At 33.2% G+C, this 17,433-nt stretch overlaps 1 protein-coding gene across 1 annotated transcript in view; it reads left to right on the top strand.

Moving 5' to 3' along the window:
* The window catches only part of CSMD1 (CUB and Sushi multiple domains 1), a 994,655-nt gene that overhangs the window by 699,746 nt on the left and 277,476 nt on the right, over nt 1-17,433 (top strand). The window contains exon 10 of the mRNA XM_088530602.1: nt 1,926-2,047. Coding sequence (XP_088386728.1) covers nt 1,926-2,047 — 122 coding nt within the window. The remainder of the gene's footprint in view (nt 1-1,925; nt 2,048-17,433) is intronic.

Below are 17,433 nucleotides of genomic sequence, written 5' to 3'. Positions count from 1 at the left end.
ACTCATTGTTCGTCTTCAGAACAATACAGTCATCATACTATAACGTAAAAAGCTTTACAGGAGGGCACTAATGCTCGTTCCTGAGAAGTCAGCCACCATAACACTGGAGAAAAAAGGTATATTTTTCCTGCTGCAAGAATGGTTGTTTAAATTGTGTGATGACATAAATGATGTTCTCGCAAATTATCCTTACTATTGCAAGCTATAAAACATGGATCATGTTAAATAGCATGCCAATATAAATGGACAATCTAAATGGACAATCTAAAATATAGAAGGAAAGAAAAAATTAAATGTATTCACTTGTATTCAAGGTTACACCTAAATGAAAAATCTAAATACATCTTCTTAGTATTTGATTTCACACTACTATGAAGTAATGTGTTCATAAAACTGCATCGTTCACTTTCCTCCCACTCTTGTTGAATTTATTGTTGTTTGCTAATAATCTATGCATGGCTAAAGTAACGCTCAGCTGAAATGGGCTATTGGCTTTTGAATTATTTGTGTGTTATTATTAGAATTAGCTGTTCCTTCCAATATATTATATTCAAATCTTTATTATGCTTTATTCCCTCCAGTAAACAACTAACAAAACAGGATATATTAGTGTGACATCTCTATTAAAATCTCATTCCAAAAAAAAAAAAAAAAAGCAAGCTAGTTTGCTCAACTGTACTTTCAAAACTGTAGCTAAACTTTCAACTTCAGATCTTGACTGCAATATATTCTAAGGAGACCTGGGAGAGGAGTCCTGGCTTTTTTTTCCCTAGTGTATGGCTAGAGAAGACAAGGTACAAACTATATTCAAAGGCTTGTTACCATCAGGTTGCATCTCTGCTTTAGTGCCTGCTGTTGCAGACTTTGTGCAGGACTAATTAATTATAAATTAATAAGTAATAATTGTCTGCTATTTGAGATGCTAGAGATTTCTACTGGTTGCTGGGGTGAGAAAGCTCTTTCAGATTGCATGTGTCTGCTCTTGTTATTAGAGTAGTTGAGAGAATATATTTTGCTGGGTAGATACATACCAAGTTTCTGTATAGCTAATAAGTAGCATATAGTGATATATTTGGCATGAAGGGTTATGTTTTTCCACATCAAGTGCATGGACAGCTTTTTAATGTTCCCCATTGATACTTCGGTAGGATTACCCATGCGGATGAGGGTTTTTTTTGCCTTCTGCTGAGAGAGATCATTAAGGAAGGTTTAAATATGATGTCTAAGATGTAATTGAAATTCATGGAACTATACTAAGACAGTATCTGCCATAAAGATAGCCAGACATTTTCACAGAAAACATTTCAGTGAGGTAAGGAAATTATTCCATTCTTCAAAATGGAGGCAGGTACAGAAAACAAAAACAAAACAAACAACAACAACAACAAAAAAAAAAACCCAGAGTATAATTTTCCAAATCATCAGAATTACATTAGCTGCTTTAGTCCAATTTTCAGGAAAAGAATGAGTAAGTTTTCCTGAGGCATTCCACTACCAGCACTGAATCTTGTGTAAAGAAAGAGTTTGACTTCCCATCAGAAGTTAATGGGAATTATGCTAATAAATTTCGAAATTCAGGTATTTAAAGACTGGCATGTATCTAAGTAGTTAGAAATGGTGTGACCTGGACTGTTGGTTTTAGCATCTTTAACTAAGACACTAATTAAGTAATATGAATAAATGTTAGGTTGATTAACAGAAAAATCAAATTTCCATGCTCTGTAGATCACTTCTCAGGATTTTTCTGACTGGATGAAACTCCTTCAAAGGCAGACTGTAACAGAATATATCAGCATAATGTTGTAATTATTTCACAAGAAGTAGTTGTTTAGCAATTGTATGGTGATTTTGCAAAGTTTACTATGAAGTGTGTAGTGTAAAAAGCCATTGGTGAAAAGCATATGACTTGATGTTTGTCATTTTAGCTAGAACATGTGGTTCTAATTTACGTGGACCAAGTGGAATTATCACCTCACCAAATTATCCAGTCCAATATGAAGATAATGCACACTGTGTGTGGGTCATTACAACAGTTGATCCAGAGAAGGTAGGCTTTTTGTCTTTGTCTCAGTTCAAATAGTGGATTATTTTCTTTTAATTGTTAAAAAAAAATCTATGCTTGAATAAACATGTGAACACATTCAAGTCTCTGTATTCATCCAAACACAAAGATGACCAAAACACAGCTAAAAATGGAGATTATTCATATCAGTGAAAATGTCCACTCAAACTAGTAGGTTTTGACTAACAGGTCAAACTTACAGCCTTCAAGTTATAAGTTAACTAGTCCTTATTTGCTTTTCTAAGACAGTATGTTTTTTATAAAAGGAAAGCCAATTGTGCATCAAAAGAAAATATGTTAAATTACTACTGAGAGAAGAGAGTCTTAGCACTTTGGCTTAAAACTGATCCTATTTCCATTTTAGATTTCTTCTTTTGACTTTTTAAGAATTTTAATGATTTTTTTCTTCACATATATGATAAAATTAAGACAGTAAACTCCTATTGGTTGCAAAATAGTGACTGCTCAGAGGTATATATTAGACTGTATAGAATCTGTGTTTTCTATGGGGTTCTTATTTGTGAAAAGAGCAGCATAATTCACCCTACTACAGTGATAAGCAAGCTTATTCTTTGAATGTTTCTTCTTAAATGATTAGCATTAGGAAACTCTTCCCTAAAATAATTCATATTTAAGGAATAAAAAAGTTGTGTATTTCAGGTACTACTCCTTCAAAAATTATATATTGTAACTTAAATTTGACTTAGCAGGTGGACCAAAACATTTTCTTCATCCATGTCCACTGTCCTTTGACAAATTGCTTTTAGAATGCTGTGATAGTATATCATGAGAATTACGGCTGGGCATTTCATGTTCCTAAACAGTAGTAAAGGAAGGATTCTGCATTTGCACAGTGCTTCAATCTCTTTTCATACACAAGTGCAGGATATATCGTGGAATATAAATATGTACAATTCACGTGTGCAGGTTGGAAAAAGTGGTTTGCCTGAAGAAATGCACCTGCTAAAAATACATAAATAATTAAATAAATAAAAATGTGTGTAATGGATGGAATCAAAAGACTGAATAAAATTTTTGACATATTACTTTTTTGAAATTTTCAATTCTTGCAAAGGTGAGGGGATATTTTTAATTGCAATTCAGAGTGAAAACAAATTTTGGATTTCCCACGGGTACAGTAGTGTAGTTCCAGGCTTTTAACCAACCATATCAATGTCATGATTAGTTATACCTTTTTTTTTTTGAGCAATACAAAATTCTAGGTTAAGTTATTCTTCTGTTCAAAGATATTCCTGTTGATGCTCTGCTTATTTTGAAGAGCTGGTTCTTCTCACTTAGCATATTTGCTTCCTCTGGGTCCCACTGTTGCAAATGTTATTCAGTATCCTACTGAGTCATTTATTAGAGTTTTAGTGCTTGCAAATATAACTTTACAGTACTCTTCTGACTATTTGTCAAGTATATGCTGTAAGTTAAAAAAAAAAAAAAAAAAAAAGTAGCTCTGAGCTGTTTTAGTTCTTCTATTGTGCAGTTTCCAAGCTTTTTAGAAGATACCTTGGAATGTTCTTTTGAAGCCCCACTGATCGTTTGCTGCTATCTCCTTTTTGCTCTTTCTATAAAATGTTTAGTGAGTTAGCATAGGTCTATCTCTTGCTGTTTCAATTTGTTCTTCCTAGCTGTGCAATTTTTTTCATACAGCTTACTGCCTTGGATTTCCTGCTACTCTCCCTTGCCTTTGGTAACACTACTAGACAGAAGAACTCTAGTTTTCAACTCCCATGTCTATCGGAGGACAAGATTCACTGTAGTTTCAGCAATGATTCCTTGTGTAACATGTTGTTTTCCTGACTGACTAGGGATTTTGGGATAGCTGGAGAGGGTCCAGAGTTTGCAATGGCTCTGCAATGCAATGGTTTGCAATGGCAACATATGATGAATTGGAGAGAGAGGTGAAACTCAATTTTGAATAAGATTATCATATGCCTTAGTACAATGTCCTAAGATTGATATTTCTGATTTACTGTTTTTTCTAACATAAAATCGGGGAATTTAAGAAGAACATTATCACTCAGGATGAATTTCCTCAGTTCATAGCTAGGGAATCCAAAAACTGTTAAAGTTTATTATTTTGAGATAATTCCTTCTGAGAGTCCTTCCTGTTATATGTTCTAAAATAGAAATTTTACCAACTAGAATATGATAATAGGCAAATCTTATGTATTGAGGTTACCTTGCTGATTTGTCAATTGGTAATCTAAATTCATGATAGCTCAGATTTGTTCCATTACTGACCTCTCTGTTTTCCCTTGCACAAAACACATAATTCTGCAGTTCTTGTTTCCGTGCAAGTAGCTTATATGTATGTAAGAACCTACAATGAATTAAGAAGATTTGGTTTTTTTAGATGTTTTCTTCCAATTGGATGGTATTATTGATTTATATTTTTGTAAAGTATGTTCATAAATAGCCTATTTCTTCAAAAATTCATCACAGACAGGCCTCCTATCCCCTTCAAGCACTGGTCAGACCACCCTGCCAGGATGGTTACCAGCATGTCTCATAGCTAGAGCACCTGCCAGTCTCACATCATACCCCGACTGTGAAAGTCTATTGCTGAGCAGTAGCCATCCCATCCCTATGGATATAACCAGACGTAACCTAGAGATAACCAGAATGCTACCCCAGTGATAACTTATATATGTTTATATTCATATATATAGAAATATAAAAAAGTGATTGAAACTGGTGCAAGGACTTTAGTTGTTTTGGTGTTTGAGCTTGGTCCTTTATATTATACTTACATTATATACTGTTTAATTCTAAGATGACATTTTATAATTAATTTCTTATGAATTAAATACCATTGTTCCAGATTTCATTTTTTTATATCTGGTTATTTCTTTAAATTTTTTTTTAGCAATTTTTATATATAGATTGTCCCAATTACCTTGTTCAGTTTTATTGACCCAAGAATGTGCAGGACTGTGTGAATTTATTCTTACACAATAGTAAAAGAAGTCATGTTAACCTATGTGTTGCTTGGACTATGCTCAGTAAAGGCAAATGAGATAATTAAAGATATGAACTAGGAAGTATTATTTGAAATATATTTTTGATGTATATTATTTGAAGCATGAACAGTTCTAGTCAAAAGTAAATCAGGTTCATTTTGCCCTGATTATCTGAAGCAAAAAAACAAACACAGGCCCCTTCAATTTTGAGTGACTACATCCTACTTAATGCTTTTGACTAGTCCCCTTTAACTTTCTACTTCACTATTACTCTTTATTTTAGTCTTTGTTATTTATTTTAGTCTTTGGCCATATTTACACAGGTGCTTTCCTTGGGAGGAAGCAATTTCCTTCTGACCATGAAAATACTATAATCTGACTAGGAAACTTTGGAATAGTTTGTGAGTTCTGTTCACAGATTCACAGAAAATATAAATAATGAGATATCTGCAATATTTCTTTCACCTTATTTCCTTCACCTCTTCTCAGTTGACTTTTGACTATCAGTTACTGCCTGCTGTTAAATGATAGGGGATAAAACACCTAAATATTTTGGGACATTAATCTTTTTTTTTTTTTTTTTTTTTACTGGGACTGTGCCTGCAGTTTTAGAGGGATATGACATGATACACTAAAGTTTCAGTCACTTTTTAGAATTTTCTCACTTCATTGGCTTTTTATGTTCCACTTAGATCCCTTTAAAATGACTAGGATCTCAAGTGTGAAACAAACAAATATTTGTTAAATTCCTACTTGCTGAGAAGCCCTTTGTGTTTTCCCTTCCCTTCCCAATCCTTGCTCTTAGCCTTACCCTTCCCTATCCTTGCTCTTAGCCTTACCCTTCCCTTTACCCTAACCCTTCCCTCCACACTTACCTTACTTAACCTTCGCTTATCTTTACCTTATCTTTACCTTTCTTTACCTTAGCTTCCTTACCTTAGCCGCTTTTCTTGTTATTTGCATAGTCAAGCAGTATAATTTAGAATGCAAAGTGTAACTAAAGTGATTTTATAGGAAAGCTATTGTTGCATGACAATGAGATCATGACTTTCCAGAAGTTCTGAAATCTGGTACAAGACTTCCAGGATAGCCCTGGCTCTATACACATTATGTATTCATCTCAACAGCAAATAACAGAGTTTGTATGTTTTAACATGACATGTAAAATGTATTTGCAAGCAAAATGGAAAAAAAATCAAGTTAGGTATAGCTTACTACATTATATGTTCATCTTTGGTTTGAGTTCAGATACATAAATTAAGCCAGAATTCTACATATTTGCAATTAACAATAGATAAATTGCATTTTTTTAAAAAAATGTAAATATTTAAGTCATATTTTGGATTACATTACTTATGTTTTGTGTATTATGATTTTTTTGTTAATTATATTGATATTTCTATCTTTTAAGATAGTGGGATGTAGTAGCGTAGCTTCTGGGTACTATTTTTTTGTGAAGGGTACTGAAGCTTTTATCGGATGATGCTGTAACAGAATAAAAGACTCAGTTTTTACAATCCAGACATTTAAGATGGAATTCAGTTTGTGCATATGAGTGCTATGTGTCTAAACTCCCAATTAAGTTTGATGAAGATCTGTTCCATATAGCCAGTAGAGCCAAGACAGCTCTTTATCTTATCCACTAGTCTCGTAGTGGCTAATCAGCTACATCAAAGTTTGGGCTTTTACTGGATCAGAACCAAAAGGGCTTAGACATTTTAAATTTAACCCAAAAATGTTTAGTATATATTCAACTTGGCAATTAAATAAAATTCCTTACAGATTGAATGGGAAGGATGTTATAATCACCAGCCTGCCTCATGAAGATGGAAAATGTTAGAGTAGGAATACACCAGAGTTCACTAAAAATGACAGAAAGGATCTTGGTTATCTTCTGCATTAGTGTCTCTAATTTCAAATATGGTTCTTTTTGTAAAACTGATATTGCCACATCAAAACTGATTCCTGTATTAGTTTTAGATGTCTCCTTTGTGGACTTGTTACAAGGAAATTTGACTCTCACTTTCTTTAAAAACATAGTTGGAGTTAATGAAGGAAGAGGGAGACTTGGGATCAGTACTTGTCTCATGATGAAACAATTCAGGCATTTTCAAATTTCTGCTGTGCAGGAGCATGCAGTATTCCCTGCCGCGTGGGCAAAGCTAATTGAAGGAGCACACCACTGCTCCTGACATTATTTCTGGTGGTTCTTGCTTTATTATTTACTTTACTCAGATGACTCCTGACATTAAATGCAGGAACAGGCCCAACTCTGTTTTTTCTCTCTCTCTCATCAAGCTATGGCTGTAAAATATGTGCTCTCAGCTGCGTTCTTTTTGCTTACTTTCTCACTGACCTTCCTCCTTCCATCCTGTCTTTGAACGAAGGAGGCTGTAACTGTTAAGCTTCATGTTTACCTCAGGGTTCAGGGGCTTTCAGAATATTGGTTGTGTCCACTATGCCAAGATTTGGCGACGGACTATGCATTTTACCAACCTCAGATTTGTCTGAGTATGACATAGAGAGTTAGAAATGGCGTTTTTGGAGTGGAGGGAGAAGTAGAGCTTCCTTTGGACAAGGAAAATAGAGGTTTGTAACATGATCACTATGAAATATTTATACTGTACCTTATAAGGTAAGAAAGTCACATTAATAATTGCTTACTATTAATTTGCAAAATTACTGCAGTGAAAGCAATCTGCATTTGTTTTCCTCACAGAAGTACTTGTTCTGCCTGACTGGGCAATTAAATTATTTATTAATTTAGAGTATTTCTTGGAAAACAAAAATACACTATTCCTTCTTGAATCTATTTATTTGATTGTTAAAATATTATCCTACTCTAAGGAAAAAAAAACTACTTAGGACATGAAAATGCATATTTTGGTTTGTTTCTACAATTACCTTACTAGAGGTGATCTTTAAAACTAGAACCAAGCACACCAAAAACCCGTCACAATCAGCATTCATCCTTTTTCAGGTATATATGTACTTCTCTTGCAACTGAAAGATAGATTGTTACCTTAGGAGAACTTTACTGCTGAGAGAGCACTTTAAAAAAGCCTTTTTTAATGTTCAAACAGGTCTACTTTGTTCTAAGGTCTCATACTTGATTATTTATTCAAAATTATTCTGAAAATTAGTTGGTAAAGTTTTAAATATATCTCTCTGTTATTTCTTTCCTCTTCCTCCAATACAAGATTCCTTGCTTCCTCCCTTCCTCCCTTCCTGCCTTCCTTCCATTTTGATCTCCATTATTCTTTTACCTTTAAATTCTTCTTCTTTTTTTTCATTTTCTATACAATCAAATATTTTTTTAGAAATGAAAATATTCAGGTACAAAATTCAAATATTGCAGCTTCTAAAATACTATGCTTCTAAAATACTAAAACTGGGATTTAAACTTATTTTTAACAATAAAAACTTGCTGATTTCCTACACTAGGATTCTTTTTAATAATTTCTTAATGTAATTTCAGTACTATTTAGTGTCATTATTTACCAGTTGGTAGACTATATGGTTTTCCACAAAAATGTGTATGTTCTTAATCTGTTCACTGTGAAATGACTTCAAACAATTTTATCAAATGGAGACTCAGTAACATATCTAGAACTGCGGATGAATATCCATTAAATGTATCTTAATTTCAGACAATTTAGAAAGTACTTTGTATCCACACTTATAGAAAATAAATCAACAGATATTGCAACACTTGTGCATGTACATACACATGCAATACACTTACAGAGATGTAAGATAACCAATTAAGTGCTAAACCCATTAGCTGCACAATCCCAAAGCAAATAAGTATAGCAACAGAAAGTCACTGCAGTTCTTTCATTTATTACAGGAGATTTTCTGACAGGAAAAAACTCAGGGTAGAGTATGTATGAGATGCTTATATGTTATTTCTACTTAAAATATATTCTCGATTTCCTTGCTAAGAACTATCAACCTTAATCAATTATATTACATTGCTAAATTGATAACTTGGAGATAATTTTCCCTAGTGTTTGAAAATATCTGTAGCTATTGACAGGATTTTATATTTTGCATTGTCCTTTGGCACTATTTAAATATGTATTTAAATATGTATTTATGTATGTCATTGTTATATATGCATTTATTTACTTTATGAAGTGTTTTGCAGTAATTATTGATGCACAGAACCTTGACCGATAGGGTTGATAATGATTGACATACATAAACTCACATTTGCTGCACAAGAATGCTAAAATGTAATTTATGCACTTACGGTTCTGTCTTACCTAAAAGCAACATGTTCACTTGCCTTGCCTTGAGGCACAGATGGCCAAAGTTTATTTGTGCATAATAATTACTGTTTATCTTCTCTTTCAAAATCTTCCCTGAATACATTTTCTCCTGGGAGAGACTGCATAGTTAAGTATTCATAGAATATATATACATATATATATACACACATTTAAAAGCCATTAATATTTTCTTAAAACTGTTATGATTCTTTACAGTTTTCTTTAGAAATAATATAGATTTTGCATTTGACATCACTGCAAATAGAAGCTTCCAGGTATTTAGAAAATAAATTAGTACCAGCACTTAACTTAATTAACTCACTTCTCTGTATTGCTAAATGGGAGCTTCATGTTATAAGTGAAGAGGCATTAGGGAGAACAGTAAATGGAGGACCAAATAAATTATCACACACATGTCAAAGTGTACACATCACAGATTTCAGGAAAGAGATCTATATAAGAAAAGCTAGATTTTTTTTTTTTTTTTTACTTACTGGAAATTTTACTAAGTATGGGAAACATGACAGGGTCTGCAGTAATTTATTACAGAATAAAAGCTTTTCCAGAAGTGTCATGTGGCATAGATAGCACTGGGGCTAATTCAATATCTAAGAATCATCATGGGAAATGATGTGCAGTCTGTATTAATTTCTCCATAATATAAAGACTTTAACTGTGCTTTCTTAACCAGATTTATTTCTTTAGATCATCAAAAGCAAACACCTCAAAGGCCTAAGATCCAATTTTATTCCTGGCATTCATTAACTAGAAAAAAAAAAAAAAAAATGGAATGATCCATGCAGATTATACCAACCAGGTGGTCACAGCTCAGTGAAACTCTTTTCAGGACAGTATACTGGTTTCTCGCAGTCAGGTTCTCCAAGTACTAAAGCAGAATTTGGGCAGCTTTCTGCAGGTTCTACCCTGCAACGTACAGCAAATTCCACATGTGAAACCTGGACAAAATAGCTGTTAAAGCAACAGAGAAGCCGATCCCACTATGTGTTTGATGACTAGCACCTCAAGGTACTGACAGAACAAGTAATCAAGGGAAAAAAGTCTTTTCAGAATTCCAATCAGGAGGATAGATACTGAACAAAGGATGGGCCTTTGTAGACTCCTGTAGTTCTCAACACTAATTTATGGTAGGGGAAATGCCAATGACTGCAGAAAAAGAGCTTATACTGACACTGAAATTATTACCAGAACTTCGTTTTGCATAATTTACTGGAGTTTCAGTAAATTTTTAATTTTTTTTTTTATATTTTAAAAGTAAATTATTACATGGAGTTTCATATTAATTAATTGATTCAATTAATTAATTAATTCAATTCATTTTTAAATTGTAATTTAAAATGTTACTATCAACACATGGTCTATAAAAAAGTGTTACAGAAATGAAATGCAAGGGTAACTTCCACAAAATGGTGATGCAGATCCAGTACTAAAATTTATATATATATATATTTCTCTCTATATATAAATTTATAAATATATAAAATATGTAATTTTTATATATATATAACCTCTTCTAATAGAAATAGCAAGAAGGCAAATATCACAGAGCAGTTTAGGCTGGACGACTGCAAGAACAAAAAAACATATCACTGAGTGGCATATCATCTAAAATATATTACTAAGCAGGATGGATATGTCAAGAAGATAACAACTTATATTCTAGATTTCAGCAGCACACAACATGCTCACACCACATGGGGTCTAGACTTCAGTCCAATTTATTTTGGCACTGCAGACGTGGGAGAACAGGACCCCCACTCCGTCTGTTCAGCTGGACCTCTATGCCTGGTGGTTTTACTTCAAGCTCTGCCTTTTATCAGGTCATATGTGTATGTTTCCTCCGCAGGCTGTTGCTACCACTCTTGCTACTTTCTTTGTTAGGTTGTTGGAACTAAATGTTTATGGTATGGCTAATCATTTAGGCCCTGGACAATTGCTTCAACTTTTTCTATTTCTGTGACCAATCAATGATTGTCACCAGGAGCTCTATTGCCTATTGGGCTTACATCTCCCATATGTTACAAAAGTGTGAAGTTAGCTATCATTACATAATGAAATTTGTCTATTGCTTATTTCTTTTCTCACCTCATATCAGATTAATCTAGTAAAATTAATATATGTGCCCTTCGCTTCATGACAGGATCATCTAGTATGCCCAAATAATGACCTGAGATTTGACACAGCCATTAATGTTGCCAACTACGGCTGAAGTACCTGCTTGCCTTTTGTTTTTCTTTCTTTTTTCTTTGATATGAGGCTAGTAAACATATCCCTTGAGTATCAGTATCAAAGTATATTCCCATATGATGCTGTGCTTATGTTAATATTCGCTGAAATTTAGATAATTTACTTGGAGCTCTTTAGAAAATATCAAATGCCAAACAAATTTTAAAGATACTTTGAAGTAAATGGAGACAAAAAAAAATCTATCCTAAAATGTGAGCATAGCATGAACCAAGCTATTAATCTACTTCTGTATATTGTTAATGAGATTCATACAGATTAATGTGGTGATTTGTCAGCTACTTGATCCAGAAAAAGGATATAGATAAATTTATAGTATGTCAGAGCAAAAGAACAGTAGCTAAGTGGTTGATGAATTGAATTTATTTATTTGTTCATCTACAGAAAGACTTAACACTAACATAAATTACCCAAAACAAGATCACACCTATTCTAGAACAAGTGGTGGCAAAGTATTAGGCATTCTTTTTCTTACAGTCTTCAAATTAGCCTGTTTTACCATTTGAATATTGACAATCTGAGTAAGGCCACTACACAGTTAATGTCCACTTTTTATACATCCTTTAAGTATAGCTTCCAATTTAGTGGGCAGTCTCTAAGAACTCATGAACCCTGGAGTCTACACTGTTACAGATTTATCCCAGATTTATCTCTGAGTCATTTTTGAAAATTAGTGTAAGGTTTTTAGTACTTAAATCCTACAACAATAAGCAGGAAAAAAGATAAACAACAACAACAACAAAAAAAAAAAACAGCTTAAATTTTCCAAATATGGCCCTATCTTCTGAAAATGTCACATGCCTTCAGCAGTGACAATAGGTTCTAGGCATAAGTTTACACATATTTACACATATTTAATTTAATCTGTTGTACTAGAAAATAGCTAAATAGCTATTTGCTAATCACATATTTGTTTACTTCCCTGTTTCTGCAGAATTTTGACTTTCCAGTATCACAAAGTAACTTGTTTAAAGAGTTTTCTCTAATTTAATTTTTTCCCTGCATGTAAAAAGTTAAATAACCTCAGCTGCTCATTCTGTGTTTGATCTCATCTCTGTCCTTAGACAGAGCTTGCCAGGTTAGCCAGCCCTTCTTCATGTAGCAATCATCTCAATGTTTTACTCTTCATTTATTTAATAGGTAACTGTTATCCCTCTTCCAAGCTTATTGGCAAGGATACAAGTGAATAGGTTCCAGCAGAGCACAGATGTTCCTTTGTAAATGCACCAGTATAGAGTGATGACTGGAGGGCAGGGAACCTTGCAGTTTTCTGCACTGTCACTTTGCCTTCATTGCTTTCATGATGAATTTGAGCAGTATAAACCAGAGCTCCCGAGGCAGTGTTTAATCACAAAGTCACTGGAAGAGCATTTTCACAAAAGCAAAGGAGGGCATATTAATATCACAGTTGCAAAGGGAAAAAAAAAAGGAATAACCTCATGGCATATCATATTCCTATTCCTTGGTCTGATTTTTTTTTTTTTTTTTTTTTTCGGGTAAATGTGTAATTCTTTAAAGGAGAGATTTCTCTCTAATACTTTGTAGCTAGTCCCTCTCTATTCTCTTTGGAGGTAGACCTTAATATTTTATTGAATCTTTATAGGAAAAAGCAAATATTACAATCACTTTGGGCAGCAGAAACTCCCTTCTTAGATTTCTCAATGTAATGCCACTTGAATGTATGGTGAATGTTACAAGAGGTGGTATATATGAAGATTTTTTTTAAGATTTCCCAGTTACTGAAACATTTATCACATCAGCATAACAACTTTTGTGTGTGAAAACATTTATTATAAATTAATGCAATTCCTTATCATGACAAACTATGTGTCATAGAGAAAACCAAAATGCTTTGTAAAACTTCCCATCACATCAAATTATTATCTCAGGGAAATCTGACTTTGATCAAATAACACATTAATTATATTAAATGTTAAAAATTGTTTCTGAACCATTTTTTCATGCCTGGATCAAGTACTAACTTGATCCTTCCAATGCTTCCAGTTCTGGGTCACTCTTTTTTTCTTAATGGGAGTTTATTTTCTTTCACCTTCCATGCGACAGATTTTAGTTGTCTACAGGAGGATTAAGGTCTATTTTATCTGCGTGCTTTCATCAATTGTGATTGTACTGTGTAATCTGATGTCATATACTTTCCCGCTTATTTTAAGAACTCTCAAGGCATTTATTTTTGGTGAGTTTAATTAATGTTGAAATCAAAAAATGATACATACATTTGATCTTTAGAGGATAATAGTGTGAGACTACCTCTTCTTGATATCTAGTTGTGAATTGTTTTAGGGATTAATATAGATAACCTATTTAAACATTTCTGATTTCAAATGTGTCTTTCATTAGGTCCAAGAACTATATTAAGTTCTGTAGTAGATTATGGATAACAGATAGGAATGAGAGCTGTGTATTTAATCCGGCTCATGCACATGCTCAGGAAGGACAAACTCTCAGCTTAGAAAGGAAAGATGGTGAAGTTGTTTGCTTGCTTGTTTGTTTTCCTGGACACAGAGAGGCATTTCTGCCATTGGTCCTCCTGAGAAAAGAAAAAGGAGAGCCTAAGGCACTGTAGTTAGTTTACTTATTTAAACAGTATAATCATAGAATCATAGAATAATTATGCTTGGAAAAGACCTTCAAGGTCATCGAGATCAATCCGTGATGGGGTCAAGATGTGTTTTGCGTATTATATACTTTTCAAAGAAGGAATCACCTGTTAGGATCATCATCCCTTTTTTGTCCAGATAGGAGGTAAGTGGGAGGAGATTTCCCAGCATGATTTTCCTGTTTTTTATCTCATCAATTGTTACCTTTACCACTGTGACTAGAAGAAATATTATTAACCCAGGGAAGAATTCAGTAATTCAAATAAATTTATCACTAGAACATAATTTAATAACTAATCTGTGAAATATCCATGGAACGAAGATCTCACCCGCATACCATGGTATTCAAAACTGAAGTGAGGCATAGAGTTTGGCTAGAGGGATGATACATTCTCAATATTTAGTTATAAACATAAATATCGGGCATTTTTTAGAATGTAACAAAAAATAAGAGACAAGTCAAGAAGAAGAGAAAAGACAAAGGCAGTAAATTAAGAGCGGCTTCATAAGACAAAATAGGTGCTGAGTGTCTGAGGTCTGTACCATGTGCAATTTCAGCATTTTACTGTGGACTGGTTCTAATCTGGTTCTGAATGCCCGCTGTTGCCCGGAAAACATCTTCCAGTTTAGATTCATCCAAAAAGAACACAATTTATCAGATCTGAGATTGCTTTGTGATGCAAACCAAAGCACAGGAAGCGGAGGTAGCCAGAGACTGAAGTGAAAGTGCTCCTAAATCTTTTAGCACAACTGTCATAACACATAGAGGACGCTGACATTTGCACTTGCACATTTTCAGCTTGCACATACAACCCTGAATTGGGTCCATGGATACACAAACAAATCCTTAAGAAATACCCATGAAATGCTTCTGTTTTCTTCATCAAATTAAAATATAAATCCTACTCAAGGACACAGTTTGAAAATATAGCTATTGCATTGCTTAAAACTAATGTATTGTTGTTGTTTATTGTTTTTCCAAGAAAAAGAAGGCATGCGGGCAGGGCATGCACGCAGGCAGTGTATACTGTCATGTATTAATTCAGAGCTTTTCACACTGTTAACCTAATTCCTAGTGCTGTTCTGTGTTATTAGATTGTCAAATTAACAGCTTCCTGGCTAATCATTCTTTTTAGTTGTACTGTAGATACTTTGAAACATTTTGATATCAGTGTTGTTTTTCTCTGAATTAGTTTTTTTTTCTTGATATTAAACAGACCTGTTGGTGGATTATTTTTAACCTCAATGCTTCTCAGAAGCCATTGCATGCATGCTGTTATGTATGTGTACTTCCCTTTGTATAGCTCAAATACATTAGAATGAATTATCGTGTCTATATCAGCCAGTTATTAACACTGTGGAAACTGCAGCCTTCCTGCTGACTCTTACATTATCTTAAGGGAAAGTAAAAATCAATCTTATTTTCACCAAATAATGTAACCATATGTTGATGTAGTTCATCTATCTTTTGTAATGGTCATTTACATTTTTTTGGGGAAAAAAAATCTAGTAAATAAATATTGCTGTGTAATTATTTCCACTTGAAAGAAACAGTGGGATTATTTTGTTTCCAAGGCAAATTTTTAGCTACTCAACAGAACACTTCACTACTACGCTTAGCAAGAAGTCATCATGACTTCCACTGAATCATTCCACACAATTCAGTTTCATGAAGAGTAAATGAAGACATGAGACCAATGGTACCTTTTTAGAACTTGAGATTTTATCTTCTAAAAGGCAAGAAATTATAAGTACAGATTGTTTTCAGAGTTATGTGAGAAATTTATATACATGAATAATATTTTGACAAGAAAATTAAGTATTATCTTTAGTTTTCAATTCACTGTTAGACCATTTCATCTTATGAGGATGAAAGAGTATCACAGTATTTTTAATCCTCTTGCACTATGTTTAAATTACAAACATACAGCTTAACAATAATAATTCAGTTCATCTTCAAGAAATACCCTTCCTTCTTATTCTTCTGGTATCAAACAGATGGAATTAGCTTGTAGTGGTAAATATCCAATAAGAGTTTGCAACAATTAAGATGATGATACAGTTTTTTAAAAGAAAATTATTTTAATTTATTCTTTAAAAAGCTCTGTGGGTATTAACAGATAAACAAACAAAAAATCAAAATGATACAATAATTTTTTCTACTTGCTTTGCATGCATTAGAGTTTGGAAAGCTTTTATTTAGTTGCATAAGTTTATCTTCTAAATTCTAAATGTCTGATGAAATGTTAAGATCTTTTTTTCCTGAATGTAAGCTCAATCTTGGTACCTCTGCCAGTCTGCTCTGAGAAAACACTGAAGAGTTTAATATGTGCCTTGTAGTCCATTAAATTCTCCTTCTATTGAAAGTCACAGAATGGCAAGCTCACATGCGGAATCACATAAAATAAGATAGGTATAGAAAAAAAAGATACTGGATACTGTTGACATTCAAAATGTTAAGTTCTCTAACAAAGGTACAACATTTTTGGTGCTGTGGGAAAATGCGAGTATCACAGTCCAAAGGTCCCTGATGAGATGGAATGGACTGAACTCATCACCACAAGCCATTTTCTGAGGCTTTCTACATTTTCTATATCCATATTTGTATTTGTATTCATATTTGCCCTTGGTTCACATTTTTAGATTATTTTTTGCTATCACAGAATGAAAAATGTTTTTAATAAAAAGGGAGAACTGCTATTCTGTGCAGAAGCCCTGAGACAAAAAGGGAATTCTGCAACAAATGTTTTCGTAGTAGTATTTCTGAACAGTGTTTTATAACAATTGGCAGTGTGTAATAATAGAAGCAAAATTGAAACATGCTTGTGCTATGGTCTTCTAGATCATGCTGAATATACTGGTAAAATAAGAAGTGCTTTATACTACCTTGTCACATTTTTTTTCTCTGTTATATATATCTGTGATGTATTTTCCTTAGAAAGAAATATTTAATTTAAATAAAGGACCTCAATATTAGTATCAAAATGACAAAATTAGTCTTTTGTGTTAGATGGTCACCAGATTCAAACATATTTTTCCATACAAAGTACCATGCAGAGTGTCTAAAGTATTAATATGCTACTAAACCTTTTAATAAAATCATTAGAATAAATCTAGCTCTCCAAACCTAGCTATAACCTTTTTATGGTGACTCAGTAAATTCATAGGCTATAATGGAAGCATTTTTTTATTTAGCTAATAAAAATGTCTACCAAATAGACACTGATAGTGATAAAGAGAGAATA

This window comes from Tinamus guttatus, unplaced genomic scaffold (assembly GCF_059628265.1).
Source record: "Tinamus guttatus ecotype Peru unplaced genomic scaffold, ASM5962826v1 Tinamus_guttatus_pri_ptg000383l, whole genome shotgun sequence".
In the NCBI taxonomy this organism is placed as follows: Eukaryota; Metazoa; Chordata; class Aves; order Tinamiformes; family Tinamidae; genus Tinamus; species Tinamus guttatus.
The sequence above is the reverse complement of the archived record's forward strand: the minus strand, read 5'-3'. Positions and strand labels throughout refer to the sequence as shown.